The 23,419-nt window shown below is 41.2% G+C and overlaps 2 protein-coding genes across 7 annotated transcripts in view; both read left to right on the top strand.

The window, feature by feature from the left end:
• LOC147755800 (uncharacterized) overlaps window positions 1-1,330 on the top strand; it is a 35,387-nt gene extending 34,057 nt beyond the window's left edge. For 5 of the 6 annotated variants that reach the window (XM_086988383.1, XM_086988387.1, XM_086988386.1 and 2 more), the window contains one exon: window positions 987-1,330. In XM_086988383.1, the coding sequence (XP_086844509.1) occupies window positions 987-1,330 (344 nt within the window). The remainder of the gene's footprint in view (window positions 1-986) is intronic. The other variant, XR_015327313.1, reaches the window with a different exon arrangement.
• Ip6k (Inositol hexakisphosphate kinase) lies at window positions 993-23,403 on the top strand. Its single transcript, XM_022801748.2, has 8 exons — window positions 993-2,495; window positions 11,831-11,989; window positions 12,248-12,323; window positions 15,249-15,556; window positions 18,950-19,138; window positions 20,115-20,344; window positions 20,665-21,311; window positions 21,533-23,403. Exons 1-8 carry the CDS (start codon window positions 2,211-2,213, stop codon window positions 21,685-21,687), a joined length of 2,049 nt encoding a protein of 682 aa, XP_022657483.1. The 5' UTR covers window positions 993-2,210; the 3' UTR covers window positions 21,688-23,403.
• Window positions 23,404-23,419: the final 16 nt, after the last annotated feature.

The raw sequence follows: 23,419 nt of genomic DNA, 5'->3' as shown, positions 1-23,419 counted from the left end.
GTGACCCTTAGTTAAAGATAGGAAGATAAGATATACATACATTTATTGCCATAATGAGAATATTCTGAAAATTGTTCCGACAGCTGTTGTTTTTGTCATTGTCGTTGTTAGAGCCCAGGACTTGTGATTCTGATTGGCCGTATGTATCTGTTAGCATTGCCACAGTGGAAAAGTGAACCGATGCCCCGGACCTTTAATTTCAAATTGTCGTCGAATTCTGGTATTGGAATTCTGTTTCTCATTGTCATACTCAAGCTGCGAAGCTTACTGTCACCTAAGAACGACTTGAAACTTGCCATTTGCTATTCCCCTGTGAGATGAGTGCTGTTGGGCACCGAATCACAAGTCATCCAAAGGTGTTCCGTAAATGGTCACGAGAGCGCGTATTAGTTAGGCTATTATTATTAGCGATAAGCCACCACAACGCCGGTGTATGCTCCTCATCCAGTTACGCTTCTCGCGTGACACTCACGTGGCCACTGCAGTCAAAAGCAGCAGGGGTTATCGTCACCCGTACGTCGCCTGTGTCTTTTGGCGGTGATGTTTATAGAGCTTTTGGTAGACTAGATCTCGTAAAAAGTAGTAACCCGTTATGAAGTTGATACGAGAAAAACGAAAGTCCTTCTATCAAAATGAGCTAGACGCTAGTATTGTTGAAGACTTACTTAGTGCTGATAGCGTCTGAACCTCTGTATAGTAGGAACAGAATGTCGTGTTTAAAGAGCAACGATCTTGTTTTCATAGTTTACTCTTACTAAAATAAGACACAAATATGGAGGCTTTTTACGGTTATATCAATTTGTATTGTGGCGCAGTTTCAATGGACGGTCGCGTATTAGATACTGTTCGTGCTATGTAATTCACATAACGAGAGATACAAAAAAATAGTAAGATATAATTATAATGTTCGACTACGAACTTCACAGTTTTCCTATTCTAACATAGCTCATTTTTTCTTATTTTTTTTTCTCTCATTTAATGTCCAGACGTGATCTCTACCGGCCGGCGGACTGGGGACCCTCCAGCGCCCCCTGGCGAGCGAGTGTGGTGGTGCGGCGCTAGGGGCAGAAGGGGTTTCGGCGAGGTCCGGAACTGGGATTTCGCCTGGCCGTTCGCAGCAGCAACACCAGCCTCAATCACATCACCAACAGCATCAAGCATCAACGCACCATCAACAGCTGCATCGTCAGTTAGAGAAATATCAAATCCGTCAGATCCACCAACAATCCATAGCTCAAGGACGCTGCCAGCACGCGTCAGTAATTCCCGACCATCACGTTCTGCCTTTACGTTCCGCTTCTTGCGAGCTCTTCCAACAACAGCAACGTGATTTGAAACCCTTAAATTGCCAACTCCAACAACAGCAACGTGATTCGAAATTCCCAAATTGCCAACTCCAACAACGGCTGCAAGAGTTACCTCATCAGCAACAGCAGCGATACCTAGATCAACTTCGACGTTCCCAGTCGTTTGGCATCTCCCGCGCACTCGAGTATCAGTACCAATCTCCGTTTACTATCAATCGCTCGAAGGGCGTTCTGCAAAGGTCATCAGTAGACCTAGCTGAAGGAGGGTTACTTGACGCGCATATCTTGCCGGACCGATTCGACAACGAACCTACAAGCGAACAGGAAGTACCAGAGGACAACGAAAACGATTCGATATCAGGGACGGACTCTGCGTCGTCCACTGTTCGTAATAGCCAGGTCACCGCAAAAGGCTGTCAGCGCGAAAGGTCAGCTTCGTCGCCCAGCGCCGGGAGCAGCAATTGTTGTTTCTATACGTCTTGTGCCTATTGCCGAGGTTATCGGTGTTGCGCCTGCGGCGTTTGCGAGCCACCAATCACCAATCACAACAGAAAAAACGGTGACACTTTGTTGGCGAAACGGTCTTCTCCCGGTGACTTTCGTTCAACGGTATCCGCAGCGCCGTCGTCTATAGGTCGTTGTAGAAATACGTTAACTGCCACCAATTCAATCTCTGGAACCGCCTGCTGTAGTTGTGGACGAAGTACGAGCTGTTCGGCGGAATCAATTGATTCTCACAGCGACGAGCAGCAATCGGTTATTGAACGTTGCCGACATAGTGACGTTAGCGGGGGCGCTGAAGTCAGTGAGGGCAAAAAAATCGGTGGCAAGAAACTCGTTGGCAAAATCGGGAGCAGCGGCGGTGGTCAAACAGGGACTTCGTCTGAACCTGCTGAATCGGTTATGGTGTTCGTTGGGTCAGTCCGGGCGCTCGACGCCCAAACGACCAATAATTCCGTGGTAAGATCTTCTCATAACAATCATCATAGTAATCATCACAACAACGGCGGCCTTCACAACAACCACATCAGCAGTGCAGCCGGTCAACATCACGGCAATTACCATTCGCGGCATTCAAATAACCACCATCTTAATAATCTCCAACAATTCAATAGCCATCACCACCATCACTCCGATTCGAACAGCTCCAATAAAAGCACAACCATGCTATACCCGTTTACTCATCAGGTAAGACGAAAATAATATTATACATATATGTAGGGATAACATAAAATAGGTGTCATGTTCTCAGAGGCTATTTTAATGAGCTGCAAGCAAGATTCCGCATTCACCTTTTGCTAAAGGCAGATAGGTGCAAACATGCATATATCCTATATGGATTCAATAGCCGATGCATGATATCACACCTAAAGGAACTCTATTCCTTCAGCTGACTTCTTTCCATGTTGTTCCTTCTATGATTGTTGTACTTCTTTTACTATGATTGGCATATCATAACGTTATCACGGCTAATGACAGTTAATATAGCCACAGAAACATGCGACCCCCCAGTAATGCAGACATAGCGCTGACCAGTCCGACATATCATGTCATCCTAGCTTTGTACGGCAATGAGGGTACCACTGTGACATACGGAACCCCACCGCCTGTTTATAGACTGTCTTTTTCCTTCACTTATAATCCGCGACTGCTTTGTGGCGATGGTGACCAAATAAATTAGCTGTTTGGCGATGGTCAGGGAGTGAAATCGCCTCTAAAAACATTCTAATTCTCTATGAAATTACTGTTGCCGTACATCTTCTTCGTTGGTAGCTGGGGTAATAATAATAATACTTCGTGACAAATGCAGTCCGCGAATTGTATCTGCGAGGCTGACATGGAACTCCAGGGGAACAGCAGTTATGTGCTGGATCGCTGAATAAAGGCGCCGGTAGGCGCAGGGCATAGGTTTATGCCTGCGTGGAAAAATGTGAGTAAAGCAATTTTATGGGTCTTAAATTGTTCCCATTAAACTAATGCACTTGAAAAATGGGAAACTATAAAGTGACGGTAAACGGCTTTGTAGGCAGGTCTTCGCTCCGATTACCTTTTTTTTTTTAAAAAAACAAACTTTGCCTTTTTCTGTCAGCTCTATATTTAGATTTTCGCGCAATAGTGATCGTAATGTACTTTAATATACGCTAATCACGTAGATACTGTGGTCTAGCAGGTCTTGCTTCATAAGTCAGCTGAATTGAGAGGACAGGTGAAGCACACACACACCTTGTTGTTGTTGTACCGTATTAAATAAGCGTATATAACAGTATAAGCGATTTAATGTAAGATAAAGATATTACTATTAGTCGCTAGGTAGCGATGCTGCCACGATAATAAGGTTGCCTGTTTTTATGAATTCAACATGGCTATTGGCAGATGAGCCTATTTTGGTGCACAGAACAACAATTACAGTACTTTTTGAGGAACCGGCGCCCACGTGTAGAGAAAAGCATGAATTAAAGCAATGAAGATATGGGGAACAGCGAAATCAACTAAAAGGGATTTTACACTACGAATAGTTGGAGTACGCATGGAGAAAACATGCATAAGGTCACTCTGAATCGAGTGAACTTACCGAAGCCATCGACTATCGTTTGCCTTTTACTCACCAGAGGTGGGTACCGTATCACAGAGAGATACAGAGATCTATTTGTTCTTTCCTGTCTGACCCTTGAGGGGTCGGTCGGGGCGACGCAAGGGAATGATACTCGTCCTCTGTGTCAACGACGCTTCCATATGAACAAGTTCCACATCAAATTTAAAGTATATACAATTGCGCTCGAAGATGAGCAAGAATAATATAATGAAGTTGGAAATACAAATGGGAAAATTAGGGGATACGACCTATTTTCGGTGCTTGTACCAAAAGGCGGAGCATATCTAAATATGAATAGGAGCGTTTACTTCGATCGAAGACGTTTATCAATGTACCCGTACAGAATTGTTAGCTTGATAGATAGCGGAAAATGAAGAATAACGTGTAGAGCCTGTCTATCCTAAATAGAGCCGTATATATACACGAAATAAGCAAACATCCTATTTACCTAAGTGTGTTTAAAATTTTATTAGTTTATTATATATTAGTATGATGTTCATCTTTTTTTTTCTACTGAATTCCTAATCGGTTCTTCAAAGATTTAATGTGTTTTGATAATTTTTTTATCAAAACACATTAATACAATAGCTTATGTTCCATTGCTCTACCTGAGCCTATTGCTCCACCTGAGCCAATTGCTCCACCTCTCATTTGACAAAAATCGATAATCATAATAGCGTGCTGTAATGCCGCTTGTATAGTTAGTACTATACAGTGAGGTCAGTAGCAACACTGATTTGACATCAACGGCTATTGCAAGTCCTACCTATGTAACGTTTGATAATTGCAAAGGCCCTAAAACATTGCGGCTTATATTATTGAACGCTAGAAACGTGGTACGCCCATATTTTTGCCAATTATCTCAAACGTTAAGTCCGAATAGAGCGAACTTGTTTGATTATTATAAACGTGTTTATAATAGCTATGTAGAAAAAAAGTCGGGTTTATATTAAGTTTATCATACGTTTGTTTTGAAAGGTGGTTTTGAAGGGAGTTGCAATTTGATAAAGTACAACTATGCAAGTTTACTACAAATCTGTTCTGTCGGTATTAGTTAAATGTTCAAGAAGCTTTGACCAAATCAAGGGTCCAATAAAAAGTGACCTCGGCTTTTTATCAACTGTCTCGTACCTACTTGTCCTGATTCGCATAACAAAATGTCGACAAAACGAAACTCTACGCCATCTGTGACTGATTTATTATTATTAGCTAATTGGAACATATCGCTTCTGATCAGTACAATCCAACAGCTCCAAAGGAACTGGCCTATGGCTTCCTTTAACGTACGAATAGTATCTAGTAGAATTTAATGATTCGATCTGTGGAAATTTCTCGATTCAATTGGATTGGACTTGAATTATCTCGAAATACGAATGATCGGGAAGGTTCATTGTGGACAGCCACACCCTCAAGTCTATATTACAACCTTTTGAAGGTCACCATGTTATACAGTGGGAATGGTGATTACAGAGCACATATATAATTACTGCAAAGATAATCTGATATTAAACGCACGTCTACTCAACGGGCGACGTTTTCTAGTAGTAACATCGATTATCGACATAGTTAGATAGGATATATAATCACTGATGCCCTATCGCATAATCGCTAATCTCGACTGGTATTGAATAGAGAATCATTCACTTTAAGACTACTGATTCAAGCTACAATTAAGCTTTATGGGAAGGAAACATTGCCAAAATGATTACCGTACAATTAGCATTGACTCGGTCGACAATTTATAGTAGTCTACGGGGTTTTGGTTGGGTATTAGAACTGAGGTGTCGGCTTTGTTTGGTTTGTTTTATTTTTTTTGACGCTGACCGTTAATAAATTCAAGGGCTTTGATGTGGGGTGCCGGGATACTAACGGTCCTGCTTGCGAGATATTGTCCCGACGATACGTGTTATGATCATACTGAGCGTGACACCGGGACCGCGGAAGTTTGCGCTGAGATACTGATAGGAATGAGTCAGACCGTACAATCAACAGACACACATACCTTCTTCATCGCTCAATGCGCAAAAGTTGGATTTTCTAATAATAGGTTTTATAGGGGCTACGATAGGACAATATATATCTTATGTTGTTCTTACGTTTTTGGGATATTAGCCAAAATGAAGGCGGCTCTTAACTGATGATTGAACTATTCCGATCTCATGCTCAACTATAATAGATTGCGTAGTCAACTGATGGAAGTGCCTCTTCGGCTTCTACGTCATTATTGAGGAAATGACTCCACGCACTGAAAAAAAAAGATTCAATATCGTTGTTATTGTTTGGCGCCTGGAAAAAAAAAAGCGACCGACAGTTCTCGATGGACCGTCAGCGTTTGCAGCGAATCACAGAAATAAAGCGCTATCAAAATTGAAGGGGAGAGTTAGCTATTAAAGCGTTGGGCCTGAAAAGGCTTACTTGTGGATCTACTGACAGTGCGTAACTGACGCGAATGAATCCTTAGAGGTGTCTGAACGAAGGTGTAGGAACGATGTCTGTTTCGAAACATGTGTACATCTGACACACAATTGTATGGTGACGGCGCCGACTTTAGGTACGGTGGATACTAATAGAACCGTAGGGACAATGCGAAATAATGGGCTCTTACCTGCACCTAGACTACTTGCAACTTGAACCAATGTAACCAGCAATGAAACAATAAGTATATACTGAAGTAATACTCATTATTAATATATAATTACATATGAAACTCTTGGCATATTCAACAATACTATTGCGATAAACCAACGATTGTATACGGCTGATTTTATATGAAGTAACCGTTGCTTGTGGTTTTCTGTATGCGCAAAAACCAGCGAGCCACATCTATGCATAGAAATTCCTATCTACAATAAGCCATTGCAGAGTCTCAGCATTGAGCATGCTCATGAACGAAGTGCTCCGTTTCCCCCTCTATTCAATAATATCATTGTCCGTGTAACTTCACCTGTCTCCTTTCTACCGAAAAACTAACTCTCAGATTTCTATCACCAAATGGCGCGGCGTGCCGATTAGCGGCGCATTGAACACAGACTTTTACCCAAACTGGAATACTCGCGTCCGAGCTGGAAGGCTACACCAAATTTGGCTGTGACGGCAATAGGCAGCATGACGCCATACATGTGGTTTATTTATTCAATATATGTTATACGTTGCACGAAAAAAGGTAGATTTCAAAAATCAAGCGAGATATGAGGTAGGCGTGCTTATCTACGTAATTCCATACTTTGACGGAGTGCAATATGGTGCTTCAAAGTAATTGACGTCAACATAAACAAGAAACTTTTAAAGGGAGCTGGAGGGGAATTCTGTACAAAAGGATATTTGTCAGGGGAAGTGGAAGGAGAGAGATAAAGGATACATAATCAATATTGTTTTGAATATCTTGCCTCATCCTAGCAACTTTTCACGTTGATTATTCTTAGCTTCTGAGATGGCCTCGTACCTTCGCGTAAGGCGTACACAAGTATTGAATAATTATTACAGCATTCATGGACGTCACTGGTTTCTTTACTTACGCTGTTTAGGAAAGTCTTTTATCTACCAATTTAGTGTTTACCAATTATTGGTAGCGCCCACCTCCCAAGGGATTTCAACTATGCAAACTTTTCGCTCAACTCACCATCGCCACTTCATTTTCCTATACTTTGATTATAGGAACCCTCATGTGACGCTGCAGAGAGCACTCACTGGTAGCATAAAAGTGTCCCCGTTTTTCTTGTACCAAATTTAGGTTAAGCCACTCATCTGAATCATTAACACTCATAAGAGCTCATAAGACATTTCATTTTCAAATATGATTTCCACTTAGAATACATGTTAAAAGCACGATAGCTTACACATAACAAGCTTGCATAAAAACAACGCACCATGTTAGTGACGATAAGATTTGGCCCACATCTCGCCTAAAAAGCAATCTCCACCTTACTTCAAATTTTGCAGCGCATCGTGTGTCGCCATTTTCTCTGTTTAAGCTACTGCCGACCTGCTAGGTCCCCCACTTGGGTAGAACCCCTATTTGGTCCCGCTAAGTGTCCCATTATCCAAAAGTGTCACCGTATGGGTGTTTGCGTTTATGTCGCAGTCAACCTTGACCAGAAACAGCCTGCTACCTGGAAGTGCCGCAGCGGTAAATAGGAATAATGCGGTAACGAACAAATATTTTCCGCGAGACGTGTGTTGCGCGTATTTCATCTGTTCAATCCAAGCGTCCAGATTTCCTTCTGGTTCATAATTCTGGCTCGCTGTTGGTCTGACGTGAGTTATAATGGTTACTACTGAGACGGACCCCGTGTCGTTGTTTTTTGTTGTCCGCTGTTCAGCCGCTATAACTCTGACGTCGGCCGAGTCGTTGAAACGATGCGGTAGATCTACTCAAAGCTAAGACTCGCAGCGCTCGGTATGGGAAAATATGGGTTTTCGATGCGGTCACCGTGCCTTTCTCCAAGCCATCAACAGTATCGCAGTATGTCTATATCTGCGCGGACGGCATCTTTGGCAACAAGATCTTTGAAGTCATATAACTGCTGTTGTGGTTAGCAACGCTGCGGGTTCGCCTATTATCGCCTCGGGTCCATGGAAGTCCTTCGTGTGATTACGCGACGTGCATAATAGAGATGAACCACACAGTTGTGGTTCAGTGACTTCTTTCATGATTTACTATGACGTTGGTCAGTTACTGGTCAGGCATCAGGCGAGCCGCTAGACTCTGTCAAGCATCGTGTTATTATCGGTGTAGTGACTTGGCGACGAGGATCATTAATCTCTCGACGTTTGGCATTATTTTCTGAAGCTGTTGTCATGAAGTCATGACTATTACTGCAGGACTCTTTAACTGATATTATTATCATAAGCTATTACTGGAGACAAAAGGCGATGTGTAGAACTATTTTTTTTTCTTTTGTTAAATCAGGTTGAACTTTTGCTTCACGGTAACATAGCTCTTAGACACTTAAACCGTTCTGGGTAGGATTTAGGATTTAATTTTGGCTCTGGGTGATCAGTAGTTTTCAATGAAGCCCTTCAATGCAAAGGGCTTGTCTTCAAATAGCATAACTTTTTTAATTACTATTATTATTAGTTAGAGAGGTGAAAGCAATGGAAGTAAACTTTATTTGCCACATTTTGTTTTAATGTCAGTCTGATTAGTTCACTGTCTACTGGTGTTCGCTTTGATTAATTACGACCGCAAATCTCGTTCATGTAAATGTTGTTCCTACGTTTTGACTAAAATTAGCGCAATCAACTTACAGCTATTTTAAGTTAATAAACTTAATGACTTCCACTTTATTAGGCAAAACCATTGAACTCCTTTTGTATGACAAAAGTTAATTTTCAGGTAGCTTTCGGAGCTACCCTATAACCGAGAGAATCGCTCTGAGTGAGCTGTTTGCGTTAAATTAAGCGGAAAAAAAATCCGCGCGGTAGTTTGTTTTGACATTTAAAAGAGTCTTATTATTTCTCTCTCAGTAGAAGATACTAGATGACGTAATCTAGAATACGGGATTTTAATTTTATTTTTTATTTTAATTAATTTAATTTAATATTATTTTTTAATTTGTATTGTTCAATAAAAACATTTCGATAAATCAATAATTCTAATGCCATTTAGTCAAGTGGCAGTTAATAATTTTAGTAGTTATGAGACGTTTCATTCCATATTCCTTTCATTTCGTTGAGTCTTCGTTCGAATAAGGCTGTCGTTTTTATGGCTAGGCAGGACTATTATATAATAAATAGCCTTATCGAACTTTGAAGTCGGTGGCCTTCGACGCCAGCGGGTATGCACGTGGCAGATTTTAGAAAATCTTGTTCCAACAACGAACAGTTATACTAGTAGCTATTGACCACTGAAAGACTCGCGATTCGGCAATCATCATAGAGGATATAGACACTTCAGTAACAATTGCAGTAACAAACAAAAACAAATTGGTTTCATTGGGCTAGACTTCCCCGTCTGATGCCGATACAGCGTGGTAGTGTTGAATATATATTTAAAAATGTATTTTTTGACTACCACTCCTACACTGGTGTGTACCTAAAGGGCAAATTCGGTCCATGCTTAACCGAACAACATTTATTTGAAACACAATTAAATTACTTTTTGCTATTAATATTGTTGTATTGATGTTAAACATTGTTAAACTTGAGGCACATTCGCTTAGCAATCACTGCGAAAAATTGTTTTTGGTATCTCGCCCCAGTTTAGTGGCCACTGCTAGATTTTTTTTATTGGGCCTATTGGGAGGTCTACTTATAAACAATCAGTTACCTCTATGGATACAAACATAATACATCGGACTGCCCAGATAGGAAGACCTTAACGAATCCTGGTCGACTATGTTCAAATACCTAATTGTAAATCCCCGATACTTCGCGACATCTCGTAAAGGTATATCCAACCCCATCAAAGAACCAACACGTTCGGCAATTGTTGGCGTAAAGTTTTGCACCATAGTAGACCCTGATGACACTTATCGGCCCATTTGATGCGCTGTTCGATTACATATGCTCTCCCGCGCGATCTGTGCCTGGTAGGAAGAGCGGTCTTGGAATCCTCAAAAAAAAAAAGCCCTCTAGATATAATAATACTACTTTTCCCTGTAGAAGTATTAAAAAGTCTCACACACGTAATACTACAGGCAGCTATAGGAAAAATCAGAGTTGATTAGACGGTCAATACAGCTGAAAAGATTTAATACAAGCGACGGAAGACGTAATTTTTGTTATTGTAACCGCATACGATCCTAAGTGTTTGCGTTAGCTGATATGCGTAGTTCGCCGTATGACTTGCTTTCTGCGGAGAAATTATTCATCTAACTTCTTATTCTACTGGCCGCTTGGACATACATTTGAGAGTTGCTTAGTCATAAACGTTTTAGAGCAGAGTAACATAAATAGAAACTACCGTATAATCTACCTGGACCCTTTCTATGTATTGGTATTCTAGTAGTTGGTTTAGTGACCACGAAGTTACCAGAATTTTCGATAGCAGTTGCGTAACAGTAGTAACGTACCAAAGATCGTTTATAGATCATAAGTTCTGGTAACGAAAATTCGATTCTGGCCCGTTGCCGATTTGTCCCTTTTTTGGCAGCCTGCAAGAACTTTGTTTGTTACGCCTTGTCCTCTAAGCAGGCACTCTGTCACCGAATTAGTTGAACGATGATCTTCGTTTGTTCGAACCGAACTTGATTTTTACAACTCAGTTGGATCATTGATTAAGGACATGGTGCCTAATTCGAACGTAACAACGACTATTGTCGTTCAACCAATTCTACGCTATTTCGAACTAGCACTTACCAGCAAGCGTATGTAGAATAACGAATAATATAAACAAGTAAGACTAAAAATGCCAGAAAAGTGAGAACGATGCAACTTGTACCACTGAATTAAGGTGGGAACAAACACAAATTAAAAGAATCCTCGATTCGTATAATGAAAACGATGCATAAATATTTGCCACTCGTATTGTTGCCGTTACGCACGGTTTATTCAGGTGGCTATTTCCTTCGAGGACGAATGAAACGGACCGTATTTGGCTACGGTCGAGTTCGAGCCTAAGTTATCTTAAAACAAATATTTTTAACGCCGTTAGGCACCTGGCTCTTTTTAACACGAAACGAACTGTGTCTACGCCTTACGAATACGTTAACATGTTACCACTGCGTTACAGCGGATATACGATCAGGCCACTTGACGTGTCCTGAGATTAACTAAGTAAAATTGTCATCACCGTAACGATGAACATTTTTATTTTCGACTTTTGATAGCTAAATGTACTGGGTTGCAAAGTTGGTAGATAAAATGCTAGTGGTGGCAATTCTTCTGTGCTTCAAGTTTCTCAAATAATAAATTTATTTACTGTGGCGGCCGAAGAAGAGGGTTGCATGTAATGTATTGGTCCTAACATTTGATCCATTCTTGTTCTCAGGTGGGAGGACATACACAGATGTTATTGCTGGACCGGACGACGCTTTGTAAGCCATTGATCCAACGGGAGCTTCAGTTTTACCTCGATATGCCTCGCGAGCTGAGGCCATTCACGCCACAGCACAAAGGTGTCATACGTGTTCATGCCCAACCGGCGGAGGTAAGACGAATTAATTCATGCTGAATTCAAGATATCTGAAATGTTTACTCGCAAGAAACAACATATATTATAGGGATCATCGGTTCTAATCTCGAACCCCGGGTGTGTTTAGCTACTAACGACAGTTTGTACTCAACATGCGGCGTATACCGTGTTTGTCGTATTCGCGATTCCACCTCTTCATTTACGTCTTCGTTAAGTGATTTATGGAAATCTCCTTTTTTGTGTTTGCTCCTCTCGGTTTTATCTCCATTGCAGGATGATTCTGCCCTGCCACACGGGTATAGCAGCCACCGGAACTCTAATCAAGAAAATCTCCTTGATAAACATGGGCGTGAGTATAAATTTCTCTCCTTTTCCGAAGTATTAGCCTCTTAGAGTACAGATACAAGCCTGTCGCTAGATTTTTATGCCTTGTAAACCTCTATCAAAAGTATCAAGATATATATGTTTTATTATTAAGTATTTATCATTCTTATCATATAGTAGAGTTTAGCCCTTGGCCGATTATTAGTTTTTTCCCAAGATTTTATGACAAGGACTGCCTATATTTCATACAAATATTTATATCTTTTTCGTGGTTTTAGTTCTCCTGAATATTTGTCGGTGGTGACGGGAACGTAATTCGAGGGGCTTTGATACAAGGAACCTTGAACAAGAGGGACTAATATGAGATCTATTACGTGATAGTGGTTTCGTCGATATAGGACTCCGCCTATCATCGAAGTGCTTGTTATAATGAATGATAATATAACTACTATTTTTGTTATTAGACGGCAAAAATTCGTCTGCTAAATAGTGTACCAGCCATATGAGATTTGAAATCATAGCGCTAGCGAAAAATAAATATGAGATCTAGCCCAATCAAATAAGATAAAGAAGCTTCGTTGCAGAGATCTGCATGGTGGTATATGGCGCTGCTTTTTTTGTTGGAAAAAAGTTTAGTTCGAAAGCCTGTTTTTGTTCGACGAATGATAGCCAATATTTTCGCGCATGAGTGGAGTTGTAGATATGTTTTTTTAGCTGTACCTTGGATTCCGCTTAGCTGGCTATAGGAATCTGGTTTCGCGGGCTTTTCGCATCAGTCTTCTCCCAATTGCTTTCTTAGAATACATGAACAAGCTTATAGCTAGATTTTTATTTCTTGCAATCCTCTATTGTAGTATTGACAGATCCATATTCGATTTACCATATTCGCGGCCTTTCAGTGTATTTTTCATACAAAGTAACAAGTCGTATGTTTGATGTCCGCATAAAACGCAAACGAATCCATATTTTGATCCGCGGTAGCTCATGCAGTAGCCAATACAAACCTCGGATTTATGCTCGGATTTATAACCATTCTATGCTGGATCGACATGTCTCGTATAATACGTTCTATATAGAATAGAACGCGTCAACCACAGCATAACAGCCACAGGGCACACACGACTGCACTACAGAATGCAAAAAGTAAAATGACTTTTTGCACTGATTCGCTCAGGGAGCATCTGCGGGAATGTTTCGTTGATAGATGGGGAAAATAGAAAATACAGCCTTTCCGTTCAGGCAAAATTGAAAAGGCATACCTTTTTTGGTTCGCCCGACTACAAATTCTGACAGTGCTATGGCTGTGTTACCCCAATGACACGGTCGAGTCACGTAAAGCTGCACTTAGGCCCGGCTTTTTCTGTGATACTGGCATTTTGTCAAAACTGCGGCATTTCAATTCTTTGTTTGACATTTATTCGTAGAATTCAATTATTGACATGCAACGTTAGGTCGTTTTCGTCGACGTAGGCATATGGTCCCCCCTTTGTTGGTAATCTTAACTCGGTTTTTTCGTTAGTTTTCGCCTCACGGTGAAGGAAACACTTTTCTCATTCAAGACTCTTGACGAAGCTTTGAACCAGTCGTATCGACGTGCCTGCGTATACGTAAATGTGGCTATTAGCTCTATACACGCACTGTGTTGTGTTCTTCAATGTCGGTTTCGTCCTTTTCTCAGGACGGCGTAGAACTTGTGCAAATAGTCCAGGAACCAAACAAACATTTCAGCAAAACCCCCAACAGCTCGTTGGGGTGTGGTCCATTTCTGCAGTCTTAGCGTTCGTTCGGCGTCGTATTGACCTAGGCGCAACATCATGGATTTGTGCTCAGGATAACCGGCAGTTTTTGAGCCTGAACTTGTCATGCCTTCCTGCGATCCATTGGCTGTATCATGTTTGGCTAGGTGTTCAGATCAGCATAAAAAATCGTCTGCCACGTGTACTCGCTTGGAGTTTGCGTAGTAGACGACAGGCAGTTGTTTTAGCAGGTTGTCTCTAGGTTTGAGTGTGGGCGTTAGAACAAACATTAATTTGATAATTTTATCGATAATAAAATACAAAAAGCGTGCCAAAAAGTAAAACACTCAAAAAAATGTTGAAAACAAACACCAACATTCGAGAAATCGCTTTCTTTAGTCTTATGACTTACATAACTACAAAGCACACGTAAACGTTACCTAGCAATGCATCGACTGGAGCCGTCAAACGCATTTATCGCTTGCTTGTTACAGATATCAAAACGAGTTACTTTTTTGCTCGTTTTATCGAGAAGGTTGAATTCACGTTTAGGTGCCTGCGTTTAATGTGTCACAATGTTTTGGCTGGCCGATAAAAAACGCTCCCCTAGTTTTAGCTGATTAGTTAGGTTTAACTGGCAATGGAAGCGGGCACCTGGTTGCACTTGTTACGAGGATGGGAATTTTAAGATCTGTGCCTTTAGCAGCTTGAGTAGAAAGCATTGACACTCTCTAGTTAGGTCTAGACGAGATATCGGTTTTTGTATAATCCCAAAAGGAGAGATATGGCTATGAGAACAGCCTGCTTCTGTAACATTTTGGCTATATACTTTCAAGGCCAAGACCGTATCAACAACTGTGGCTCTATTGACGATATATTGATAGTTCCAACGGGAAACATTCTCAATATAAGAGGTTCACTTATAACCGAATATCGATAATAACATTCTACCTTAAGTAGGGACTGGTGTCATTCCACTCGACTTTGTGACGTCGTGTCGCTACCGGTCGACAAGCAATGCAAGCGTATACGCGTATATAGATTTCGCAACAAACAATTTAGCAATCATTTTACCACATTAAGCCCTAATCTAACTTACATCGGGTGGTATATAGTTGTTTCATGTTTAAGACGCCGAATAAACGCTATCAATACCACATGTGCATATAATGTTATGGTGGTACGTTCTCGTCATTTGCTTGCTTTCAATGCAGCTTCCTCGGCAATGTTAAACAAACGGCATTCGTCAGATCACCTCTGCACCCACCAGAAACATCTACTGCACCCACATGAAGTGGAACATCACTCTCAACAAGAGGAGCAGCAACAAAACTTCACGCCTAATTCAACTTATCCATCAGGTTCATCGTTGAGAGTGCAGATCTGCACATGTATTCCTGCCGGCAACGGAGTGCCAGACGTGGGAGATCAGAGTTCCCATAATACGAAGAGCGGTAATCCGCGACAATACGAAAAGCATCGAGACAACGAAGATGCTTCACCTGATGTTCAAGACGGAAAGGTTAGACCACACAGATTCACACGCGCATTTAACACGCTAGATAAGTTCCATTGAAATTGTTGCTTGGAAGCTAAAAGAGATTCATATAAGCTGCATTGAAGTGAAGCAAGGCAGCACTAATTTCTGCCAAACTTGCACGATTCATAGATTGAAAAATAGTTAGGGCAACTTGAGAGAGAGATCCCTCGTAACTTCGCTTAGTGGATAGTAGCATAGTAAGAACAGCGTTATATACGGAAGACTTATGATGTAAGTAACGATGCCAGTGATGTTAGGCTGTTCTCACCATGCGCCGCTGTTGTACGTATAATACTAACATTATAACTGCTACAGAATATTGTATACCTAATAAGTTAAACGATGCAGAAGTAATATGCATTACTTAATTAGTCCTACTTTGCAATGTAAACTACTACTTTAAAACCCATTGCCAATGTGCGTTGACTGTATTAAGTTGACCAGCGAGGTACAAAATACTTAAAAATCTATGTCAACTCGCTTGCGTATGGGTACCAACAATGCATTTGTTAGAGATCCATTACAAGGTGAGTGTGTAAAGCACGGAGCAAGCGACTGCACTGAATACGGTTCGCCTATAAATGAATAGCGAATATAAATTCTCTCTTGAATTGTTAAAAGAAAACTGGCATTGTTGTATTCTATTGTTCGGCGTGAAACCTTGACGGGCGAAAACCAGTCGCGTATCACACAGTCCACAAGGGAGCTCTGTCGAGTTCCTTCGCGCTTAGCTGTTCGCCTCAACGCGTTATCACCTTATGGCCTTTATTCATCAACGCAGTGTGGCTAGCGTTGGCATATACGCCACAATGATGCTGAACTATACCATTGTGGGCGAAAAATCGTTCATTTAGTTACATGCTATAAGCAAGTCCGGTGGACTTTACTGCACGCCATTAGCAGACGATACTTGACTGATAAATACTAGGAACTTGTGAATGAGAACTCGTTCGAGTTTGCTCAACTTCAGAACGAAGAACTTCTAGTAATCAACGCTTAGTGACAAACATTTTCTAAACGGCTGTAGAAATTCACTGAACATTGGTGGGCGTATTCAAAGCAGGCCGTAAGTTAAAGCACAGTACGTGAATGGTGCAAACGATTACACAACGAACATTGAGCCTTAAAGGCCTGCGAGGGGATGATCAGATGTCGGGACCCAGAAGCACAAAAACGCATGATTGCAATTGAGAAGGGCTCTGTCAGGCACTCGAATTTCACAAGTAACCTACTACGGACTTATAATCTAAATGCTAAGATAAAAACTAAATAAAAAATGCGTATGGTGTATTCCACGTGCAAGTTGGAAAACTTCAATCAATAAAAAAAAAAGCCTGTCTGGAACATACAATCGCTATCGACGAAACATGGTTCAATCTCTATAGTTAGGCGGAAAGAAACCAGGTGAGACAATGGCGTCGTTTTAGCAGGCAATCGAGTTTGGTGGCAGTATCAAGTAGGTCTGGGCGTAAGCTGATGGTAGTATTTACGATGGACATTTGCTACTATGAGATTCTTGCCGAATGCGGCTCGCTATCTCGAGTTCCTCGAGAGACTTATGGACAGTTGATACGATCGAAAGCACGCAGTCTGATTAAGACAACGTCAGGTCTCGTCGCCATGCTTCAAGCTCATAGCTTGAACAAAGGAACGTCCAACGTTGCTTTCAATTCGCTTGTTCTTGCGGCCCAAGTCAAAGTAATTACAGAAAAACGGGCAACTGGTGTACAAGCATATTTCGATATCTACAAAGCTATTACATACGACAACGCTGATAATAAGTATTTGATTATCCAGGAGCTGATAGAGCGCTAGAGTTTAAGTGTGAAAGCATAAACAAGTGTACCTTTAACGCATATTAAGAATTAAGTCTTGCCCAGCTAGTTCAACTTACCGAATTTCCGCCAGATTCGCTTTTAATCGCCTAATATAATATATATATATATATATACATGTAAAAAGTATTCAGTTTTTTAAGCCACAATTTAAGCAATAATTGTTTATACTTAGCGCATATTTGATTCAATAATCTTTTTAAAGTACAAACAATCAATAACTATTAATAACAATAAACTTTGATCAATGGCCTTATACCATTTCTGATAAAAATCTCATTACTGTAGAACTTTTATGTGCTTACTGATGACATTAACGCCGTCATATTATCTGTGACATGGACCTTGAAAAAGTATATTTAAAGAATGAATGCTGTTATGTACAGTCCATTACTTTTGATGCTTTCCCATTGGGTGAATTTGTCGCCTTTGATGTTTATTTAACATCGTAAGAGTGTTGAAGATTCGGTAAATAACATAAAAACAAGCATTTTTAAACACTGTTTTCAACTCATCGAATTCAACCAACTCGAGGTGCTCATTTTATACTAAGTAACTTATGTTCTTTGACTGGAAACTAATTAACTGGAGAAAGATAGTTTTCCTCATTTCATTTATCATGCACATTTTCTCTATTTAGCGGAAGAGAAATTCATCTCAAAAGAGTCAAAAACGTCATTTGTTGCTCCAGACCTGCTGAATGCAGGAAAATGTATTGTATCCTACAGGTTAATAGGAAAGATAACGTTAGGGAATTTCACAGAGCTACGCATTCATACATCGCTCAAAAAAAAAAACAAGCACGTAACTTGCGGTCAACTTCCAAAAAGGTAGCTTCAAAGACTGGCCAACAGGGGACCTTTCGAACGACCGCTCGCTCAGTAAAGGGCCCTTTTGAGTTGCGAGGGGTCATTCACAGTAGTTGGGACCGGGGACCACGCAACAACGACGTGGATCAAGCTCATTTTAACCGAAGACGAAAGTGTTTGTACTTAAGCGTTCCTTAGTGATGTCATCAACACTCCTTATTGCTTACTGCTTAGCTGTCGAAGCGAAATACCATTTGAGATACTGTGAAATAAGCTAAAATTACGATATGCTTCGTACAGGCGGGTCCACACACTGGATAGGCGTGGATGAATACATATGATAAATAGTATCTAGCTTGCATTGGCGTTATCATCTGTACCGTGCGATCTTCGTTGAGTAAATGGTTAAGGTAACTATAATGCAAGAAGTTCAAATGAAGGTTCATAAAGCTGTTGAGCAGCTTTTTTTTTTCATTTACACAAGCTTGCATAGATAGAGATAAGGGTTTTAATAATTTTTTTACCGAATTGAATCAACTATTCGGGTGACGTTTGCTAACTTACTAGTTCAACGTTAATTTCCGCAACGAAAGTACCGCCAGCTTTACACTTACAGAAAAACAAATGCCAACTTCAAAGCAGTTAAAAAACGTAGCTTACCCATGTTGCCATTATGCACCATCTACATAAGCATTCATCATCTCATATATACTACTGTTTAATAACTACAGGTGCGTCATCGATATTTCCTGCTGCTGGAGAACGTCGTATCACGATTCCATAAGCCATGCATTCTGGACTTAAAGATGGGTACCCGTCAGCATGGTGACGACGCGTCAGAAGAGAAGCGACACCGACAAATGGCCAAATGCGCAGCTAGCACCTCCGCGCAACTTGGCGTCAGGTTATGCGGAATGCAGGTGGGTCTCCCTTTGAGACGTCTATTCTGCGAACAGGTCGTTATCGATCGCGTCTGTGGTTTTGGGTTTGCTTATTTCCTTAATAGCCGACTATTTCGCATAACAACCTATCTAGATCTATTGACAGTTAAACAAAAAGAGGGGCTCACTATTTGCCGCAGTATTTTGAGTCTTTGCCCTCTTCTGACGAATGTAAACCATGTGCCATGTACGCTATCGATTACCTAACGATGAAATATATGTTCTGGTGAACGATATTCACTATCTTGTATGAATCGACAATATTGTACGGCGGCATCAACAAAGCGCATATGGCTTCCTTCGAGTTGTCGGGTCAGGTCGCCGTACTAATTTTTCCGACGCTGAAGTAATAACTACGTTCTTTTGATGCATCTGACCGGTTAAATGAGAACGATGTCAAGATCGATTCTGCTTGGCGTTCCCCGTTCAGTGCGCATGCAATACATTTAATAACGGGACCTTTGTTGTATCAATTTTTAATTAACCGATAGTAGCGCCCCTTACGGATTTATCCGCGTACGTGACGATGTCACAGAGTGTACTACTTGTTTATTCTGCTCGGTCACTGTGAATCAGGATGTTAACGATACCTCTTGTAATAGTGACGACTAAAAAGGACACCATTTTGCGTCGCGGCGCCAGACTCTACCCTTCGAACGTTACGGTATCTGTCGTTGTGGGCCAATATATACTAGGACGTTTCGGTCATCACTGTTTGTTGATGTCGCAGTATTTCGGTGAAGAGTAGATTTTGTACTAGCTACTGAAGTAACTTTTCAAATTGTACATTTTAGATATAAGGTTATGGTTATTGTAGTGTTTAAAAGAGTCAAACTTATAATTCCATCTAGTCCATATAAAAGGTAGGCTTTTATCAAAAGGCAGTAGAGAAATTCAAACCGAGATATTCAGTAGTTTGTGTGTCGCTTGATATTCATATGGCCTGACTTCACAGGTGTACCAGGCGGACATCGGCTCGTTCTATTGCAAAGACAAGTACTATGGCAGACGATTGGATTCACGTGGCTTTGCACGTAGTTTATACCACTTCTTCCACAACGGGTACACGCTTCGTAGCGATGCCATCGAGCTGATCCTTGACAAGCTGGTAGCGCTGAGAACTGCCATTGAGAGGCAGCACTCATTCCGTTTCTATTCATCGTCGCTTCTAATCATCTATGAAGGGTAATATTCTATATAGCATTGATATCGTCTAAATCAGCTAAGTAAGGCTCCTTGTATGTCTGTAATTGTGCGCACTTCGCATCTCTCGACAGCTATAGGTGTAGAAGTTTATTGCAATTTGGATATAATATTCATAATAACAGTCAGTCTATTTAATCATATATCTGACATGTATGCGGCCTATTGTTATTATTCACTATGTATAATGTATCGTTTACCACCACATTAACATTAGTTAATCCTTCTTCTGAACGAAATTACGCGTACATATGTACGGATAATAAACCCTTGAAATCCACATGTGTCACTTGAACATCCAGATGTGAAGAGGTGGATGAAACGCTCTCGGATCAAGACGACGATCCCGACCATGATCAGGATGTCGACGATGACGTCGACGACCACGGACATCACGTGGATGTTGACCATGAGGTAGTTGATGATGACGATGAAGTTGAGGTCGTCCACGACGACAACGCGACGAGTGGGCCTGAACACGAACTCGAAATGGAGCTCACCGAGGCTATGGACTGCGCGTCTTCTTCGGGCGGTGTCACAGATGTGGACGATTCGTCGATGGATTCATCGCTAGATTCGGCGCCGTCATCTGCCAGAGGTCATCACGGCCACCATGGCGGAGGTCCGATGCAGCGTTTGCTTCGGGGTATTAGACTTCGGCCGGGTTTAGCGTCACTCCATCACCACTCAAGCGGGGGTTTGTTAACCGTAGAACATCCCGTGAGTCAAGGATCGGCAAGTGGGGGATTGCTAAGCGGTCATCATTCTGAACGGGGCAGAGATCGTCCGCAGAGGTGGCCGCCGAGATCGAGAAGATCGAGGCAAAGTTATCAGGAGCTTCACGGTCCCTTGGTTGATGTTCGCCTAATCGATTTTGCTCATACTACGTATGAAGGTTATGAAGGCGACACCACGGTTCACCATGGACCTGACGCCGGCTACCTCTTAGGTGAGCTCGTAATAAGCGGTAAACGATATAAACGAGAATCAGCAAAGCGCTACATATCTATCTGCCTCTCTATATATATTTGTTCGTCTATTGTTGCCCGCACGACTTTAGGGTTACAGTTTTTAAAGTCAAGCGAAGGTCAGTGACTGTCGTTTGGCCAACGAAGACTAACTACTTTTTTTGTCTGTTTTGTATCCGTCGTTCGATAATTCAATCTGTAGGACTGGACAATTTAATCCGCATGCTAACAGAGCTGAAGGATGGCTACCCAGATGCTGAAGACGGTGGAGTGAAGTTCGACGCTGCCCATAGAAGGGACAGTTGCCCCAGGCGTCAAAGGCAAGACAGTCACACGGAGACGTCATCAACCCTGTGAATAAAAAATCACGTCTCATTCGGCTGCTGTGGGGAACATAAACGAATGCTACAATCGATCGCCAGCTCCTGCAATGCTCAGCAAATGGACCGAAAAATCTTGAACGTTTGTGAAAAAAATCCTCGCAGTAAACGAAGGAAAAAGACTATCCACAGAGAATTTTCAACGAACTTAATTACATGCGTGAAGGACGATTGGGTAGACCCGACCTGGCAACTTTAGCTTGTCTCCCAACAGGCGGGGACATCTGTAGTGGCCCAGAAAACGCGGCGTAGAAATTTACATAGGTTTATAGTGTTCGCTGTCGATGATCAGTGAGGTAGACAATTGCGAGTGTCACCAATAATAACCGTGTTTGCCTGTGAAGGTCGATTAAGGTACCAATGTTCAGTCGGATCAGGCTTTCGTTTCACCACCGACAACTATCGTGACATCCATCTAATAATAATAAGGATAAATTTAATTGTACGACAAGCATTGCAAAGCGGTCAAATAGAACCGCATGGATATTTCGACACATGATCAACTTAGCTGCAAACTATCTGGGAAACACCATAAGTTCAGCCTAATTCTGTGCACATTTATACATATACTGCAAACTTAACTTTCTTGTTTCTATAAGCAAGTACTGCTTATATTTGGACCGAATGGATTATTCGTAGATTCCAGTGGCAATTAAGTCTATTGTTACCACATAGCGAGAACATCATTTTGAGTAAATCACCGTTATCACGTTCTTAATTGTTAAGGACATCTTAGCGTCTACTTGAAACAAGTGGTCGTTTCGAGACAAGAATTGTCTATCGTGACAGACTGGAAACGGCCAATATCGTGACGTTGCCGTGTCAACAACAATCATAGTGCAGAGTTATTGATATACACATACACGCTTATGAAGTAGAATTACGGATGGCTAGTGCTCTGTCATGGGGTTTAAGGTAACTAGTAAGTGATAACACACAAACCGAAACACAATTTCAACTTGTACAGCGACGTCACAAGATGCGTACATTTGTGGTACCATGTCTTGTTCGTTCGAGAAATGAAAACACTCAGACGTGTGCCTGAATGAGACCTTAAGCAAGAAATGAGAGTTTGACTAGTTAACAGCCGTAGTTATACGATTTTTTTCTACTTATTAATATTAAGATACATATACGTGTAGCCATCGTGGTAGTATTATAACTAGTAAACAGCAGATAGTAATAATAATTATAATAATAATAATAATTATTATAATGCTGAGTTTAAGCTTGCTTCGCCGTAAAAATGACTTCTGCATAGATTTTGCGAGGCGAGAATTTCCATCGATTCATTCGGCGAGAATCAATGAGAAATGAGCAAAGCAGCTGCATCTAAAAGTAGTTGATGGTTAGAACAGCGAAAAACTATGTTGGAACCGTTTGGACTCCATGGGTGTATAAAGCTTATATGCACACGCTTTAAAAAGACCTATACGAACATTTGTAAAGGTGTGCTGTTGACTATGGCAAGGACCGCTTAGGGTAGCCCTAAAAACTCATAACAGGAACAAGCAAGGGGTAGTTAGAGTCACCACAAACCATTAACATGCTTCTTCCCAAGTGAACCCAACCGAGACCTTGGCGTAAATCAACTGTCAATCCTACAAGTAGTCAAAAAAAAGGGTTTGTTGTAACTAAAAAATTTTCTCGATGTATATACGTCAAAAATAAAAAGTCCATGTACATATATAAATACTAAATCTCCATAT

This window comes from Varroa destructor, unplaced genomic scaffold (genome assembly GCF_002443255.2).
Source record: "Varroa destructor unplaced genomic scaffold, Vdes_3.0 BEIS01000004.1, whole genome shotgun sequence".
NCBI classification, from domain to species: Eukaryota; Metazoa; Arthropoda; class Arachnida; order Mesostigmata; family Varroidae; genus Varroa; species Varroa destructor.
The sequence above is the reverse complement of the archived record's forward strand: the minus strand, read 5'-3'. Positions and strand labels throughout refer to the sequence as shown.

What these genes read in the sequence shown, in the direction of transcription:
- Ip6k (XM_022801748.2), top strand. Translation starts at nt 2,211, where the DNA reads ATGGTGTTCGTTGGGTCAGTCCGGGCGCTCGACGCCCAAACGACCAAT. An exon ending in TCTCCTTGATAAACATGGGC is followed by an intron (nt 12,324 to 15,248) that starts GTGAGTATAAAT and finishes CTTTCAATGCAG; the next exon opens with CTTCCTCGGCAATGTTAAAC. An exon ending in TCAGGTTATGCGGAATGCAG is followed by an intron (nt 19,139 to 20,114) that starts GTGGGTCTCCCT and finishes CTGACTTCACAG; the next exon opens with GTGTACCAGGCGGACATCGG.